General features: G+C 45.1%; 1 protein-coding gene across 1 annotated transcript in view; it reads left to right on the forward strand.

Annotated features, from left to right (window-relative positions):
* The window catches only part of LOC136628621 (guanine nucleotide-binding protein subunit alpha-15-like), a 50,228-nt gene that overhangs the window by 19,449 nt on the left and 12,948 nt on the right, over positions 1-17,831 (forward strand). The window contains exons 2-5 of the mRNA XM_066604676.1: positions 5,743-5,927; positions 10,379-10,533; positions 14,581-14,709; positions 15,389-15,518. Of these exons, the coding sequence (XP_066460773.1) occupies positions 5,743-5,927; positions 10,379-10,533; positions 14,581-14,709; positions 15,389-15,518 (599 nt within the window). The remainder of the gene's footprint in view (positions 1-5,742; positions 5,928-10,378; positions 10,534-14,580; positions 14,710-15,388; positions 15,519-17,831) is intronic.

The following is a 17,831-nucleotide window of genomic DNA, read 5'->3' on the forward strand; positions in this document are numbered from 1 at the left end:
TCGCTGCGAGAATTCTCGCAGCAGGACCCGACCCGAGCCCCTGCAGGGACCAGCGCGGCTCTCACATCTCCCGTGGCTCTGGCTCTTTGATGTGCCGGCTGCTGTGCTGGGATTTGTTTTCCGCGCATGATTTTGCGCAGACAAATCGCAGCCGTCTGCCTAGGATTGCATTTTCTAATGAAATCCTATGGCAGCGGACACGGGCGGAAATTCTGTGGGAAATCTTTAATACCAAAAACAATAACAATACTGAATGAATATAAAAGACAACTGTAAAGAATAAATTAACATTGCAGGGACATCATAATAGCAGTACGTATAACTGTGTTATCTGTGGTTTGACATAGGACTGCAGGGACATCATTAGCAGTATATATCATTGTGTTATCTGTGCTTTGACATAGGACTGCAGTATTTATTTGCAAATGTTTCTTTACTGTACTGTAGTCATCTGTACAGTACTTACATTTTGCAGTACAGTGGGGATTCACGAGGCAGGCAGCGTTCACCCGGCAGTTTGGGGATTCAGCCTCTGTACTGTCAGGAGGCAGGCAGACACAGCAACGTTCAGCCGGCACTGTGCACTGTGGGGAGGAGAGGGGCAGGAGTAGGCGCGCACTGATGCAAGAGAAGCAGGAAGAGATCGGCATCAGCTGCACGCCGGCTCACTGAGCAGCGCCCGGGGTCATGGAGTGGTCGGCGCCCTTATCTGAGGAATGCAACTTTATTTGAGGGACAGCTGCTGCCCTGACACATCGACTTAAAGGGGTTGTCCCGCGCCGAAACGTTTTTTTTTTCTTTCAATAGGCCCCCCCCCGTTCGGCGCGAGACAAACCCAATGCATGTGTTAAAAAAAAAACAAACCGTTTAGTACTTACCTGAATCCCCACGCTGCGGCGACTTCTTCCTTAGCAAGATGACCGCCGGGATCTTCACCCACGATGCACTGCGGGTCTTCTCCCATGGTGCACCGTGGGCTCTGTGCGGTCCATTGCCGATTCCAGCCTCCTGATTGGCTGGAATCGGCACACGTGACTGGGCGGAGCTACGAGGACCAGCTCTCCGGCACGAGCGGCCCCATTCACCAGGGAGAAGACCGGACTGCGCAAGCGCGTCTAATCGGGCGATTAGACGCTGAAATTAGACGGCACCATGGCGACGGGGACGCCAGCAACGGAGCAGGTAAGTGAATAACTTCTGTATGGCTCATAATTAATGCACGATGTACATTACAAAGTGCATTAATATGGCCATACAGAAGTGTATAACCCCACTTTCTTTCGTGGGAGAACCCCTTTAAGTTGGAAACATCTTTACTTAAGAGCAATGTTACTCAAGGGTTTACTGTACTTAGTTCTCTACTGGAGACAGAAACGAGACAGTTTAAGTTGTCTGGTGGCTGGACCGGGAGGTTATTGGTGGAGAAGTTATGCAGAAACATACAAAACAGAAACAAAACCCGTTAGTGACCAGAAATGGCCAATACACAAAGACAAAACATGGGTACACACATACACACACATATTCACATACATATACACCACAGGAAGTAGCTGACAAAGTGCTGTAGGGCCCCAACTCTGGAGCTAGTGGATCACCGCGTAGTGGTACACCCATTTTTGTCTTTCACACCCAGCTGTCCTGAAGTCTGGCTCACTGGGTGGAGGTACTCCCAAGTCTATCGTTCACACACAGGTGTTCTGAAGTTATTCTGGTATATACCAGAACAGTGGCATCACCCTGACAAACTCTTTCTCTGTTCTACCATCAATTGGACATCCCTATCCTAGGGGTGCCCGGAAGACGCCCAGCGCTGTCCTGGCCTTGGCTACATGCATCCCTCCGGGAGGGAGCATGGTAAGTGCCGCTGTGACAAGCCAGCATCTTGCCCTCCCAACTCCTCAGCATATGCCATGTGTCGGGGGTCACCCTACAGAATGCTGCACATGCCCTGTGAATGCCATGTGTGGGAAAGATCAGGCAGCATCTATCTTCCGCCTTTTTTTTCAGACATGGAGTTTAAAAAGACGTCAAGGGAGAAAAAATTCCCCCCGTTCAGGCACAACTATGCTCCGTGATGCTGAGTGTAGTTGCGCCGATGCTTGTCTAAATCCACATTAAGCCCTAAGAAGTTCAAAGCAAAAATGTGCCAAAAGTATACAGATGTGAACAAGATCATCACCTTAATTCCAAAGCAACGGTAACATTTCTGGATTGGTGGCTAGACCCCATACTGCAATCCGTACTGTGCCTTCATGACTCCGTATAGTTAGAAGTTACACATTTTATGATGCTCCAGTGAATCACGTGGGTCGGCTTCCTTGTCTATTTTCAGAGTCAGCCAGAAAGGTATTGCAGTCTATTACACAACACCCTTGTGACTACATGCTTCCGGATTGTCTCACCCACTCACACGAACACTATTGTAATAAACACAATGTTGGGTAACCAAATAGACATCATTAATATCCTTGCCGCGTGATAAACATGACAGGGATGTATAAGATTAGAAAAAGACATCTGCGTTCACATTTTAGAGAACCAGCACAACCAGAAACAGACATCCAAACTTTACATCAAGCTTTGTGATACATTTCTTTGTCAGTCCTCCAGATGAAGACGTATAACTTTGTATTGTTAGTAATCGGCATGGTATTTTACCCCACTTTTAGCCACTCAGTAGTTGGTCATTCCTCTCTATGCTGCGTGTAATCTCTAGATATTGTATTGGTCTACATCAGAGGTTCCAAAACTTTTTCGCCCTGTAGACCACATGCCGATTTTTTTTTGTTTTCCGTTGATCCCCTGTCGCCTAATATTGAATTTCCCTTACCTTATTAAATTCGAATGGGTTTTCCCAGCTGCACGGCGCTGCTCGTACGATTTTTATTCAGATCCTTATTGAAAAGATACAAAAAGCAAGAAAGTATTTGGACTTGGGGCAAAACAAATCAGAACCCGGTAACATTCTACATAAAATTCCGTTAATGGGAGGATGAGCTGGGCGCTCTGACAGCAACTGTTCAATATTTGGCTTCGCATTGGTGAGGTATAGTTTCAAATCTCCACGTTCAGTGATTTTCAATGCACTTCTTTTTTTCGTAAGAACATTGGCGCCGCGCTAAAACCCCTTTCCATTATCAAAATCGTTCTAGCAATAGTCCATAATGCAGGATAAGCATCAGGTCCGCACGTGATGCGTCGCTGCCGGTATGAAAACTTGTAAAAGCTTACACATGAACATAGCCCACCACAAAGCAAGTAGGAATAGTTTGCGCAAAACCTCTTGGGCTCTGGCGGATCACGTGAAAACGACGTGCAGTAGATACTTTATAGGTAAAATCAGCGGCTGTGCTGGTCTGTTTGTCCATCGCCAGAGCCAAGAAGTTTTGCGCGAACTCTGCATAAACAATTATATGGAATATCAGAGAGGTCAGTAACCTCTATGTGTATTATAAGTATGATGTAGAATCTGTGGAAGGTGGATTGTGTCATTTACAGAACACCAAAATGTCCGTGATGACCTGCCTACATGGCGTCCGCTCACGTGGACCACCATTTACATCTCGTGCACCCACAAATGTTTTCTTCCTGACATGGACCCCCAGCAAGTCAAAATCGACCCCTGGGGTCTATATAGACCACTTTGGGAACCTCTGCTCTACGTTGATCTTCTTATGATAAATTTACCTTTCCTTGGAGAGGGAGGAGTTTAGTGGGTGAAGCCCATCAGTGGTGAGTCACAGTAGTCAAGATGAGCATGGATCGGCGCAACTCTTAAGAGTTTTTGCTGTTTCTACAGTAGGACCAGGGTAGATCCTTGAGATGTTTTTGAGGTGCAGGTGACATGAGCGAGCAAAAAATGTAAAATAGGGAGTAAAGGAAAGATCAAAGTCAAATATGACCCCAAAACAGCGGGCATAACGGGGAAAAATAAAACCACTGATTTCATAGATTTCGTTTCCACTATCGGGATTGTTGCCCATTAATACTACAAGGGAAAAAGGTAGGGCAGGACTTAACGTTACGCCTTTTTTTAAACTCACTTTAGCGTGGAGTTTGAATAGTCAGTAAAAAAACACAGTTCCTGCGCTAATACTCTCCATAACGGTGAGCGCATCAGCTCATGCACCCATGTGATTTTTGCCCTGGCATGGCGATATCTGGTGCAGGCCTTCAGCCCACTAGTGTTTTTTTCATCCATGTATTTTCCATAAAAAATGGACCACAGACAGACAGAATGCAGACCCATATTATTCTATAAAATGCCAGGCAGTATTCTGATCCGTTTTATGGATGACACTTGCCCATTCAAGTCAGCGGGGAGAGGAAAAAAGCACCCAAATGCCATCCATGTCCAGTCCTTTTTTTTCCATTCAAGAGAATAGGGTTTATATTCATGCAAGATTTGTACGTCTCGCAACACACAAATCTAATGCAATTTTCTCGGTCGTGTTTAAGCGGCCTTAATTAGAGTAATTAATTATGAGCTCAGTTTTTGAGAGGTTCCACGGAGGGAGGACATGATGTTGAGGCAAGCAGACAGACAATCACTGGTGTCTTGCAGTAGTAAAGGGGTGATGTCTTGCGAAGAGGTGTCTAATTGGGTGTCATCAGAGTAGAGATGATAGTTTGTCCAATAGGGGCAGTGTAGATGGAAAAGAGGAGAGGACCGAGGACCAAACCCTTAGGTACAACAACAGCAAGGAGACTGAGCGGTTAGAGATGCAGGAAGAAAACTAGGAGCAGTATCCTTAAGGCCAGTAGAGTGGAGTGGATTGCGGAGGAGTTGGGGATCTATGGTGTCAAACATGGCAGACAGATCCAGAAAAATCAGTAGAGAGTAGTCACCATTAGTGTGGACTATTTATTGACACCATCGTCGGAGTTCACCGCAGTGGATGGAACGGTGGCGTCACACGTGACATATACTACAGTTTCAATGCAGAGTTTTATACAAATTCATATTCAGAACATAACATTTTTCCATTTACCGTCATAAACAATCTTGTTTCACCAAACTTCACCAAAAAGAGTCCAAAACATCTTTTTGATACTTCTGATTCCATGAAGTGAGTCCTAAAGTGAATCTGCAGTGACCGAGGCGCAGGGCCCAAAGTTAAAGAGATGGCGGGGTAGCTGAAAGGAATGTCACGGTGGGACTACCATCTCCTCCCCTGAGAGACGCGTACAATCCTTTGCCAAGGCCCTGGGCAACAGAGAATATGTTCTGAATAGGAATTTGTAGTGGAGAAAATCTGCTGATGTAAGGGGTTTTCTTCCCAGATGTTTTCAACTCTGTAGAAAATGTGTTTGAGGGGTATGCGAGGGTTGCCATGATCTGCATCAGGAGGTTGGAATGTAGGGTGAGCTGCTTGGTCCGCGGCACTGGACATATTTATTTAATTAGGCACGTGACTATTTTTCTATGTAACCAATATTTTTATGTTACCATTGTAGTTTGTTTAGTTCCTTTGTTTCAGGTTGTTTAATCCATAAAACTCCTACAGTTCTTGCAAAGTTCTAAACACAGTAACAGGTAGGATAGACTCATCTTCCACTGCATCCCATTGACTTATAATGGGTCCATTTGGTTTCCAATGCTGTTGACTGCAAAAACACTACAACCCCGATGGAATGGGAGCCAACACAAGTAAACAGTGACAGGCTTGCTTTTCAATAAGGACATGTATAAAACATATGAAAAGAACATATTTAAGCCGTTTGTGTTTATCCTTCCAGGAACAGGAGAGAGTGGGAAGAGCACGTTTATTAAGCAGATGAGGATCATCCATGGATCCGGCTTCTCAGAGCAAGACCGTAAAATTTATGCAAAACTTATATGTCAGAATATCATAACCTGTGCCCAGTCCCTGGTTGGAGCTACGGAGACCCTCGAGGTGCCTTATGTCTGTGAAGAAAATAAGGTAACAGTATCTCTGAGAAGTTAATGTGCACTTTTAAAGGGGTTTTCTGGGACATTTAAAAAAATGATAATAAATTGAATAGTAGTTACCTATCCATGAGCGCTGCCTGCCACACGGAAGCGGAAGGCTTCAGCGGTGATTCTTCTATGGCCTGAACCTGTCAGTGAATGAACGGTCATGTGCACAATGAACAGCATGTGACTGCCCGCCGTTTCTTCTGGGCACCAGCGCTGCAGTGCTGGACGGGGAGTCGCTGGGAGTTATTTAATTTCTCTTCATTTTAACATTATCATTTTTGGGAAAACTCTTTTTATTATTTTTTCTTGAAGAAAAAATGTCATAAAAAACGACCTGTTTTTTCAAATCAAGTTTTTATGTTAAACATATTTTTAAGAATTTTTGGTGATTCTTTTTATTTCTTCTGTAACTATATTAAAAGAGCATGGAGCTTGCGACAGGTTCCCTTTAAAGGGGAGGTCTCGCGAAAGCAAGTGGGGGTATACACTTCTGTATGGCCATAATAATGCACTTTGTAATGTACATCGTGCATTAAATATGAGCCATACAGAAGTTTTTCACTTACCTGCTCCGTTGCTGCCGTCCTCGTCTCCATGGTTCCGTCTAAATTCGCCGGCAGCTTGCTTTTTTAGACGCGCTTGCGCAGTCCGGTCTGCTCCTTTCAGCACGAGCCGCTTCAGTGTGCTCCCCGCTACAGCTCGTCTGCGCATGCCACTGCTCGGGAGCGCGCTGGAGCGGCCATTCTGTACCATCCTCTGTTAGAGGAAGGTGCAGAAACTGGAGCTGCCCAGCGGAGAAGCCCAGCCCAGCAGCCCAGCTGTCGCGAGAAGCCGCCCAGGTAAGTGATGGGTTGGGGGGTGATCTTCACTAACAGGTGAAGGTCCCGGGCCACAGTGGTAGGCCCAGGAGCCCAGCGCTAGGTTCCGGAGCCCAGCGCTGGGCTCCGGGGCCTAGCGCTGCGCTCCGGGGCCTAGCGCTGGGCTCCGGGGCCTAGCGCTGGGCCGAGGGGGCCTTCGTCTGTCAGGGTCTAGCGCTGGGGAGCCGGGGCAGTAGCGCTGGGGAGCCGGGGCGGTAGCGCTGGGGAGCCGGGGCGGTAGCGCTGGGGAGCCGGGGCGGTAGCGCGGGGGAGCCGGGTCTAGCGTGGGGGGGCCGGGGGCTGCGCCGGTTACCTGCTGCCTGGCGGTGGGTGACTGGTCGGCCGTGTTCACTCCAGGGGTCCGGTCGGCGGCTGCGGGGCGTCTGGTTGTCAGGGAGACACAGCTGGTAGCGTCTCGGGAGCGCGCACGTCGGGCTACAGCAAGCGACGGGAAAAAAGCCGGCGGCCATCTTGGGGAAACTTTTATAAGTTGCTGAAACGCTGGAACGGTAAGTACAAACCAGCTAGAAAAGTCATTTACAGGGGGGCTTAGTAATGTATGCTTAATTAGGGGGACTGGGCAAAAAAAAAAAATTCACTGCTTCCTCGAGACATCTCCTTTAAGTATGACATGGTGCCCTCATGCCCAACCTTCCCAGTGACTCACCCCTGGCTATCTCAGGTATTCATGATGTAAGCCTGTTATGTCATCACCGTATGTGTGGAAAGTACATATTCTGCCTTTTCACCTCTCACGCTGAGAAGCATGGCTGTCGAACAGAAGTGAACCAAAGTCAATCAAGATTAAAAAAAATCTAGAGATTGAAAACAATCCAAATCCTACAATTAACTACCAAATCCACCCCAGCAGGGACCATACAACAGTCCTCTACATAGACGGCTACAAGGCTGGAAGGAGATATATAACTTCCTGTATTTACGGTAGTTCATCCAAAATACGGAAAAATGTAGAAAGTAACAATCTTAATTCTGCGACCAACACGAATAAGGCATTAAACGGGCGCACAGCCTGAGTGCTGCGTCTTTGCGGAATGTCCAATTAAAGCGAAGTTCCACAATAAAAACTCCTTTACCAAACTAATAACCCTCCTGCTCTCCGCACGCTACCACTCCCTGCTTTTTTACTCATCTATTTTCGATCCCTTACCTTAAAGCAACCCTCTAGTTTCAGATCCAAATTCTGTCCCAGGACTGGAGGAGGGGGGCTAATTTGTTCCTCTCTGACGCCCCTTCCTTCCTTTGATTTCCGGCCCGATTTTCAAACATACAAGATACCAACACAATCATCAAGCTACCCACTCTCCCACAATGCATTGGCAGTGTTGGACTACTTGCTAGCTGATTGGCCAAAGCTGCTCATGTGATCATCACTAGCCAATCAGAGAGCAGATCTCAGTGGCAGCAGGGAAGTATTACAGTTATAGTACTTCTCCCAGGATAGAATTTTCTCCTGAAACCGGAGGGTTGCTTTATACATCATGAGCAGAGCCTAAGGCCTCATGACCACGGCCGTGGTGGACTCCACTAGCGGAATATCATAGCAGAGTCCGCCACGGCGCCCCCCAAAACCCTCATACTCACCTCCTTGATCCACCATGCTGTTCTAGTCCCTTGAGCCGGTTACAGCGTGTGACACGCCGGCAGTGCTGGATGACGTGGCCGTCGGTGGGCAGGGACGTGTTTTCATGCGATGCTTCCACTGTGCTACAGTGGAAGTATAGCGTGATGGCCGGCTGACATTGACTATAATGAAAGCCGGACGCGCGTATTCCTGTGGCAATTAGAGCATGCCACGGTTTGTTTCTCGCTGCGGAATTCCGCGGTGGAATTCTGCAGTGTGGACATTGAGCTATTAGGTTCAATAGAACCTAATAGTTCCGGGGTAACGCCGTGGACGTCTGCCGCGTAAAACGTGGCAGAAGTCCGTCCATGGGCATTAGCACTAAGTGAAAACAGTGACCTCAAACACAATACCTTTCATGTGTTATATAAATATTACTAATCAGGACTGAGATGTTAGCATCCAAACCCTAAACAGCCGTATTACAACTCTTTATCTATATAAGAACCTTACAAACAGCAATATGTGTGCCAATACCAAGTAGGCGGTGTGCCCGCTGTGCAATATTTAAAGAAGAGCTGCACTTTTTTAAAAAAATGTACTGAATAGGTGATTTTAAACTTTTTTTCCTGTAGGTTTTATCAGCCTATTCTGTATATTTTTTTTTAATGAAACCTCTCTTCTGCCATGAAATCCATCTTCACTTAGCTGTATAACAGTAGAGGGCGCTCTATCCAGCTGTGTCGGTGCCTGTTCTCTCTAGAACAGCTGCAGACAAAACAGTTCACATATTACAGTTTATTAAGTGTCTATATTATATATTACTTATTGTTAATAGCCCCATGTCCCACTACCTCCAGCATTTTATTGCTCTCCCCGCTCATATGCTGTCATCCCCCAGTGGCACGCTGTAAAGGAGAGAAGCCATTCTATTCTGCAGACAGCTTTTCTCCTCACAGGACCTGATGCACTGACAGGTTTAGAACATCGGGTGTACACTACTATACGTCACAAACTGATGCACTGACACCCTGACAGTGCATTGGGTACAGCTGGGATGGAGCGCTGTGAGGAGAGAAGTCATCTGCAGAATAGAACGGCTTCCCTCCTTTACAGCGCACTGCCAGGGAACAGCAGCGTATAAATGAAGAGAGCAGTAAAACACTGTGGGTAGTAGGACACAGGGGGCACAGGGCTGGTAAAAATAAATTATGTATAATACAGACACTTATTAATAAACTCTACGGTTCAGGTAGCCGGCTCAAGGTTGATTCAGCTTTCCATCCTTCCGAGGTTGGTAAAATAAGTACCCAGCTTGCTGGGGGGTAAAGATGACTGGGGAAGGCAATGGCAAACCACCCCGCAAAAATAGTCTGCCAAGAAAACGTCATGATGTGACACCACCCTAGGAGTCGGTCACGACTCGGTGCTTGCACCAGGCGACTTTACCTGTACCAATATAGGAACAGTTCTGCCTGCAGCTGTTATAGAGAGAACAGCTGGATGCAGCGCCCTCTGCTGTTATACAGCTAGGTGAAGGTTGCTTTCTCTTCACCTAGCTGCATAGCAAAAGAGGGGTTTTGTAAGAAAATATGTATAGAAGAGGCTGATAATTGCAAAAATGCTTGAAATAGCCAATTCTGTACATAAAAAAGTGCAGGTACTTTTTAATAAATTCACTAGGATGTAATAACTGTGTAATAATATTGTCTTAATATGCTTAATATGATTATAGCATCTGTGCAGTGTGGATACCAATTGATTTACAGTGAAATGGCTATTTCCAATGCCTCTATGTAACTCTATGGAGAAAGAAAGTGCACACTTGACTATATTCTCATCAACAGTGGGTGTCCTTGAAGTTGGACCCCCACCAAAGTTACTTCTATAACAGGGTTAGTGTGTGACAAGCTCTTTTACTTGTGGAACGACATGGATGAATGAAAACAGATCATTTTAAGGTCATTTAAATCTTGCTATATGTCTTCATTTTAGGTGAATGGGAAAATAATCAAAGCCCTGGATGTATATAGTACGCAGCACTTAGAAAAGCATCATGCCCTAGCCATCAAGAAATTATGGAGTGACCCTGGAATTCGGAAATGTTATGAAAGGAGAAGCGAATTCCAACTTCTTGACTCAGCCAACTAGTAAGTTTGAGAGAAAGTAATAACATTTTTTTCCCATTCTAAGGAACTAATAACTGAGAAGTTCACAGCACCCAAGGCCAGATGAATGTTGATTAGGCAAACTACATACCTTGTAAGTTAAGCTATAGAAAAATAGATCTACAAGTGTGGCCGCCGAGTGCAGACCTTCGGGAAGAGACAGCGGGGATAAAGATGTTGTTGTCTACTGTCCCAGCATAGAGCACCTTGACAGGGTCCAGCCCTGCAGCTCACAGTGGAAAAAAATGATACCAGGATGAAAACAGTCTGTCACGTATGCAGGGCGAGGAAGGAAAGGCTCTTAGGTTGTGGAGTGACTGGTACCCAACTTTCCAGACTCCTGAAAAGCGACCATGAGCCACAGCCACAACTCTACAGCAACCCACCTGGCCCTGCACTTATTAACAATTTGTCCCTCAGTGGATAAGAGGAGAGAGGGGAAGGGACGATACCTATCGATCCCACCTCTGGTCCTCAAACACTCTGCAGTATTGCAAGCTGGCAGTTGTTAGAATACAGGCTGATTTGTATCCAGCTTTCTCAGACTTCTGCACGCATGCGAAGCGGAAGCTCAAATCACCCACCTGATCAGTTCTAACGCACTCCAGAGCTCTACAATATGCATACAGCTGCCACCACCAATTTGGTTACGGTAAATTGGAACCCGATTTATGAATACAATCTTCGGAGAATATGGTTTCGTGTTAACACGGACGAGGCTCACTAATTAATTTAAAGTTTAATTCTCAAAGAAAAGAGCAGTGCTTATTTACAGAAAAAATTCAAAAATGGTATTACAAGATAATCGGCAAGAGACTTTACATAGGATATCACAAACAGTAAGATAACAAGGATTAAAAGAAGAGAGTTACCATTCTGTGGCGTGGAGTCGCGCCAGAACTGCGGACCAGACCTCACGTATAGTGACCTCCAAGGGGCTGACCCTGAGCACACGTCTGTGTGCGATTTATAAACTCTCACTGGGGTAACTCTCTTTTAGTTCCTTCCAGCCCCCTTAGGGGATGGCCTATCTTGGGACACATAATTCCCTGAAATACATATTTCCTTCATAACTCCGTATGGGTGTGACCCACCATGAAAACATGACAACGATGTTTCCTGTTGTGATTTCACGTGTGTTTTGAGTCCACCCATGAGTAGTTTTGGACGCCTCTGATTTGAGATACGCAATTCTCGGCTCCTGAGTGTCGTGCAAATGTGGGAGTTCCTGCATCTTATTTGCAGGGATGCCACATTCCATAAAATATCCTCATTAGCGGGCTGCGACGTACAGATCTTTCATAGTTTTTAAATTACATTTTTCTTTGTCTTAAGGGCACGTTCTTTTGTTAACTTTGCCTCCAAAAGTTATCAGTTCAGTTACGACCATTTGGACCAGTAAGGGAGGGAAAGAGCTGCTGAGGTGTGAAGCCTGTTTCATCTCCTTATTTCCTAATATAAACATTTGCTGGCTCTGGCTCCAGAGGAGCTGTAGGACATCAAAGACCCCCTGGGGAAGAAGTGTAACAGCCTTTCCTGAAGTCTGCTTCAAAGGTAGTTTAGCACTCAGCTTTCCTATATGCGGAAAGACCATTAACTCTTCTCTCTACAAACTATACAAAATAACTGACAGACTACAATTTTCACATCACAATGCATATCTATCAATCTCTTATCTTTATCTGTCACTCTGGTATCTATCTACCCTTCTAATATCTATCTAGTAAGGGGAAAGGAAGTCAGCTCAGCTTTTCTAGTGTCCTGAACGTCAGCTGATTGATACTGGACAGCTGGGGGGACACTTTATTCCTCTCTTTTTACTACACAGTCTAAGTTGAAAATGTTCACGTGATGCCAGTGTGATAGACATGATGATTAGTCAGTGTAAAATGTCTATCGATTTGTACTAAACTAGATGTATTACGCAGCTGTAGTGACTTTAACTCTTAGAGGCTAATGACTGCATAATTTCATTATAGTAATTGCTGGACAATGGCATGGTGAAAGATGTGTGTGGTATAATGTTGACTTGGCATCAAGTTCCACAAGCAGCCTCTTAAAGAGTTAAGTCACATTCCAATACTGAAGAAGAGTATTCAGCCCCTCCTCCATACTAACTTCTGCAACAAAGAGATACTTTCAGTTTTGACCACATGCTGATAGAACAAAGGACTGGCTTACACACTGGACTTTGGAGAGGGGTGGGGGATTCTATATGATTCGACAAATGAGAATCCTATATGTTACTGATGTAATCTGTTGCACGCCCATTAAAGGGCAGGTATCATGTGTTACAATAAAGCCTGAGGCTCTATTCATTGTAGGGCAGACTCAGCTTAGACCGGCATTTGTGTCTGATCTGGTCGATGATGTGTGCACACTATACAATTTGGAAGCTACAGAATACCCCGAAACCTGCTGGAGGAAAATATGATCCAGCTCAATTGGTGCCCCTTAAAGAAAGGAAACAGACAAATCAAATAAAGAGTCAATAATTAAATCGTTGGTTAAACCGGAGGCACATGGTTTACTTAACATTTGTAACATAGGTCTCTTCAGTACATACGGTAACAGTCTTAAGTGACAACAGGTCTGAACCATCTTCTCCATGACAGTCGTCAACCATTTTCTATTTCCTAACACTCCGACCCAAAAACACACTTGCCAACAGTCTCAGTTATCTGACAGTGAATTGTCTGAAAGAGTGCTGTCAGTGGGGCAAGGAAAATAGATGGACAGTCTCTCTGTTTTTTAGTCTCTCACTTCTCGAATCTAACAAGCACTACATACACTCATTAACGCCCGATCAGCAGCCGAGCAGCCGGACCCATCGCACTCTTCTGTGGGTAAGCAGAGGATGGGTTTTCTTTTGGCTCTCTTCCGGACCATGACGGCTTCGAGGCCTGAGCCTCCTACACACATCATCCCTTCCCGACTACATCTTGTCTTCTCCACTTTCTCCCACTCACTGCACCCCCTAACCTGCCCACTTACTACTCCGCCAACCATGAGCAGGTTATAGTGACAAGGACACAGACACATTAAAGTTAATGACATGGACACCAAACACAGACAACATACGACAAGGGAAACACAAAAGAGCTTAGGTAACCCTAAGACCTTACCGGTACCCATAGACTCTCCTTTATTGGTACCTATAGACTCTTAAATTTCTCCAAATGTTATACACTATAAACTTCTCCCAGCTGTATCACCTAGTTCACCTAAAGGGACTTTATGGGTTCTTTTTCATTGTGTTCACTGTGGTAAAAATGTTAACCTTATGTTGTGGGTCAATACATTTACAGTGATACCAAATCTCTCTATGTATAATATGATTTTTTCATGTTTTACTGCTTTCAAAAGATAACAAACTCTTAAAAATCAGTTTTGTGACCCTTTATTCTGACACCGAGTTTTTTTTTTATTATTCCGGTAAGCTGTAGTTTTTATAGGTATCATTTTTGGATTTTTATAGCTAATTGATCATTTTTCTTCAATTTTTTTAAAGCAGGAATGATCAAAAAACACCCACAATTTTGGCATTGTGTATATTTTTCTTGTATGGATTTTACTGTATGAGATAAATAATGTTAGATTTAATTAGACTTTTTAAGACGCTATTCCAATATTAAGCATTTTACAGTGGCGAATAGCAAAATTGACTCCCTTCTTAAAGGGGTTATGCGAGCATTACTATTCTCAGGATAGGTTATCCATAGTTGATCGTTTGGGTCTGCTGCACAGGATCCCCGTCGGTCAGCTGATCCCTCATCCTGCTGTCGTCATCGGGGTCGGAGCCAAAAGTGTAACAGCCGGCTCCACTGCTATGACAGCGAACTAGACGGTCAGCTGATTGACAGGGTGGGAGACCCCCAAGGATCAACTATCCCGTGGATAGGTCATCAGTAGTTATGCCTGGAAAACCCCTTTAACTCAGCTCTTCAGTTGTCATGCAGCTCCGCTCTATGATATTGGATTATATCTCGGTTTTCCCTTTCTCACTGACAATGCTTCCATTTCTTGCAGCTATCTAAGCAATCTGGAGAGGATCACTCAGGATGATTATCAGCCTACAAATGAGGACATTGTGAGGATTCGAATGCCAACTACCGGAATCAATGAATATTCTTTCAGAGTAAACAGTGTTAATCTCAGGTGATATATGAGCCACATTTCTTATCACTTTATAACAGAGAGTCTGTGTGTAATACTAGGGGACAATCTGCAGCTTTTTAGGTCATCTGGTATAAAATAAGACCACGAATGGGATAACATTGTCTAAAAGCAAATGAAAATTAACATATTTTGCACACAGTGTTTGCATGCAGCCAACCTATAATAGCATCTCCTCTTTATATTTACATGCAGGGCAGGACAAACTAATTGGGGTTTCAGAATATGCCTCTGATGGCCATGGCTATATGTCTACTATTCGTTGGCTTTCGTTACAGGAAAGCGCTAATTGTTTACAGAGGCCACCAGTAAAGCTTATTCTTGTGTGGCCGGCGTCATTCACCCACGTTCCTTAGTGCAGGGTCAACATTGTAGCCTTTTTTCCTCATCCATGATCGTGCCCTCTCCTTGCCTCAGCTGCCTACGCTTTGTCCTGGCCCTGGCCCGTACTACATGCACACATTGATATCAGGACAGTTTGGTTTAGAGCAGTGGAACTGGGACAAGTTCAGTGCTTAATGGCTACTTTCATGATGGACTTTGTAAAGCACTTGATGCATAGAACTTAAACTGGTAATGGTGGTATTGACAGACATTGTGACTCTGAACACAGCGACCCAAAGAAAATGCTGAAAATCATAATCCGTTATTATTCTTATAGGCTGGTGGACGTTGGGGGTCAGAAATCTGAGCGGAAGAAGTGGATCCATAGCTTTGAGAATGTAAATTGTCTTATCTATTTGGCTTCACTCAGTGAATATGACCAGCAGCTAGAAGAGAACAGAAAAGAGGTGAGAAATGAACCAATGGAGTCATACAGAAGTAGGATGTTGAGTTGGGAAAATTGGCTTCTACCTCATTAGCGTTTTTTGCCTTTCTTTGGATCAACATTGGGGGGTAAGAGGCTGAACTGGATAGACATATGTCTTTTTTAACATGCAAATAAGGGAGATGGAACAATCCCTCTGCAGCGCCACCAATTAGAAGGCAGCATTCCTAGACTCTTTATACAAGCCTTGTAACAATGACTGAGAATTGACATCTTCTCTGTGCTATAGGTTACTATTCATTTTAGCTGTTCCCTTCAAAGCCAAACAAGAAATCTTAGAGCTACAAGTAAAAAAGTGTATTGTCTTCCCCCAGCGAATTTCTCTAAAATGGTTCCTACGAGCGTTCTCACACGGTCAAAACAGGACTTCATTATATCATCTGTGCTGAGGCTGCAACACCTCATTCTGAACCGCTGCTTCCATGTTGATCTACACTCGGGTGTTGTCCGTCATGTTGCAGCCATACGGGCTCCTTCACATGGGCAATTTTGTGTGAACTTGTGCACAAAAATGCAAACCGCAGAACCCATTGTGCACAGATTTCTGTTGGGGTAAAAAATATTTGATCACATGATCTGACTCCATCCAGAATGCTTTATTCATAGTACTGGGCTCCCTATATAGAGAAGAGAGGCCTTTTGGGCCCCCTAAGGCTCCGGGGCCCGGGTGCAACCACACCCCCTGCATCCTTTATAGTTACGCCCCTGATGTCATTGCCATCATGGCTAAAATATCCAAAGTCCGGCTGTTTTAGACTAGATAGTGGCGTTATGGCATTAAATGTTAGTTTTTGTAGCAATTTGACTGCTGGTTTCTGGATTCTGTTATTTCTCGTTAGCCTGACAATCCATCAAACATATAATTTGCATCATATGAATACAAAAATGTGCTTCACTGTTAAAACGACCATCCTCGTCTGGACAAACAAAGATGGCCGCACCACATCTCTGACTACCTGATGCATGCTGTACATAAGTAGGGTAGATAGGAAGGATGCCAACAGCATAACTTCAGAGCTGAATAGAGCCGGACAGATACATGCATAGCCGCCACAACAGGTCCCGATCCAGTGAAGACCCCGATCGTATGCTGTACATAAGTATACATCATTACTCTAAGACAGTGCTGCCCATGTAAGCCGCACTGACCAATCAGAGGAGCATGTAGTGTCTTAGACTACCAGTGTATCCAGAGTGCATCAGGTAGTCAGAGAAGCGGACATCTTTGTTGCTCCGGATCTAGAGGGTCGCTTTAAATACGTACCGTATATACCGGCGTATAAAACGACTTTTGAACCCCGAAAAATCTGCTCTGAAGTCGGGGGTCGTCTTATACGCCGGTAATACAACAAAAAAAAAAGTGTAAAAAAAAAAAATCATTACTCACTTGCCCCGGCGTTCTGTCGCGCTCCGGCAGGCTGTCGCTCCCTCCTCGTCCCCGGCACAGCATTGCTTTCTGAATGCGGGGCTTGAAATCCCCGCCTCCAGAAAGCTAATACACACGGCGTCAGCCAGTTACAGCCATTCAATGACATCATTGAATGGCTGTGATTGGCTGAAGGCGCACGTGTGTTTTAGCCAATCACAGCCATTCAATGATGCCATTGAATGGCTGTAACTGGCTGACGGCGTGTGTATTAGCTTTCTGGAGGCGGGGATTTCAAGCCCCGCATTCAGAAAGCAATGCTGCGCCGGGGACGAGGAGCGAGCGACATCCTGCCGGAGCGCGACAGAACGCCGGGGGAGGTGAGTAATGATTTTTTTTTTCTCCACTGTATTACCGGCGTATAAGGTGAAAGTTGGGGGGTCGTCTTATACACCCTGTCGCCTTATACGCCGGTATATACGGTAGTTGACTAATAGATACTCTAAAGTTGGTGTCACAGCAGGAACTTGTGCCTGCAGACATAACAACTCATATACACAACCCCTAAACACGGCTGAGCTGGGGAAGTGGCGAGGGTGCGGTCTGTTATTCACAGTTCTGAACATTTATCACGGCCACAGGAGTAGAAGGAGTTGTACCAAAATCTAAAGTGATCCCACCAACTGGAAAGGGGATAACTTTATGATGGGTGGGGGTCTCACTCCTGAGACATCCACTGATCCTGAGAATGGGGGTCTCAACATTGGCGCATGAATGGAGGACATGCATGTGCGCTGCCGTTCCATTCATTTCACTGTCAGCGGCAGATATTGCTGAGCGCTCGGACTTGGTCATTTCTGGCGCTGTCATTGAAATGAATAAAGCAGAAGCACATGTGCATGTTCTCCG

The sequence above is a fragment of the Eleutherodactylus coqui genome, chromosome 5 (assembly GCF_035609145.1).
Source record: "Eleutherodactylus coqui strain aEleCoq1 chromosome 5, aEleCoq1.hap1, whole genome shotgun sequence".
In the NCBI taxonomy this organism is placed as follows: Eukaryota; Metazoa; Chordata; class Amphibia; order Anura; family Eleutherodactylidae; genus Eleutherodactylus; species Eleutherodactylus coqui.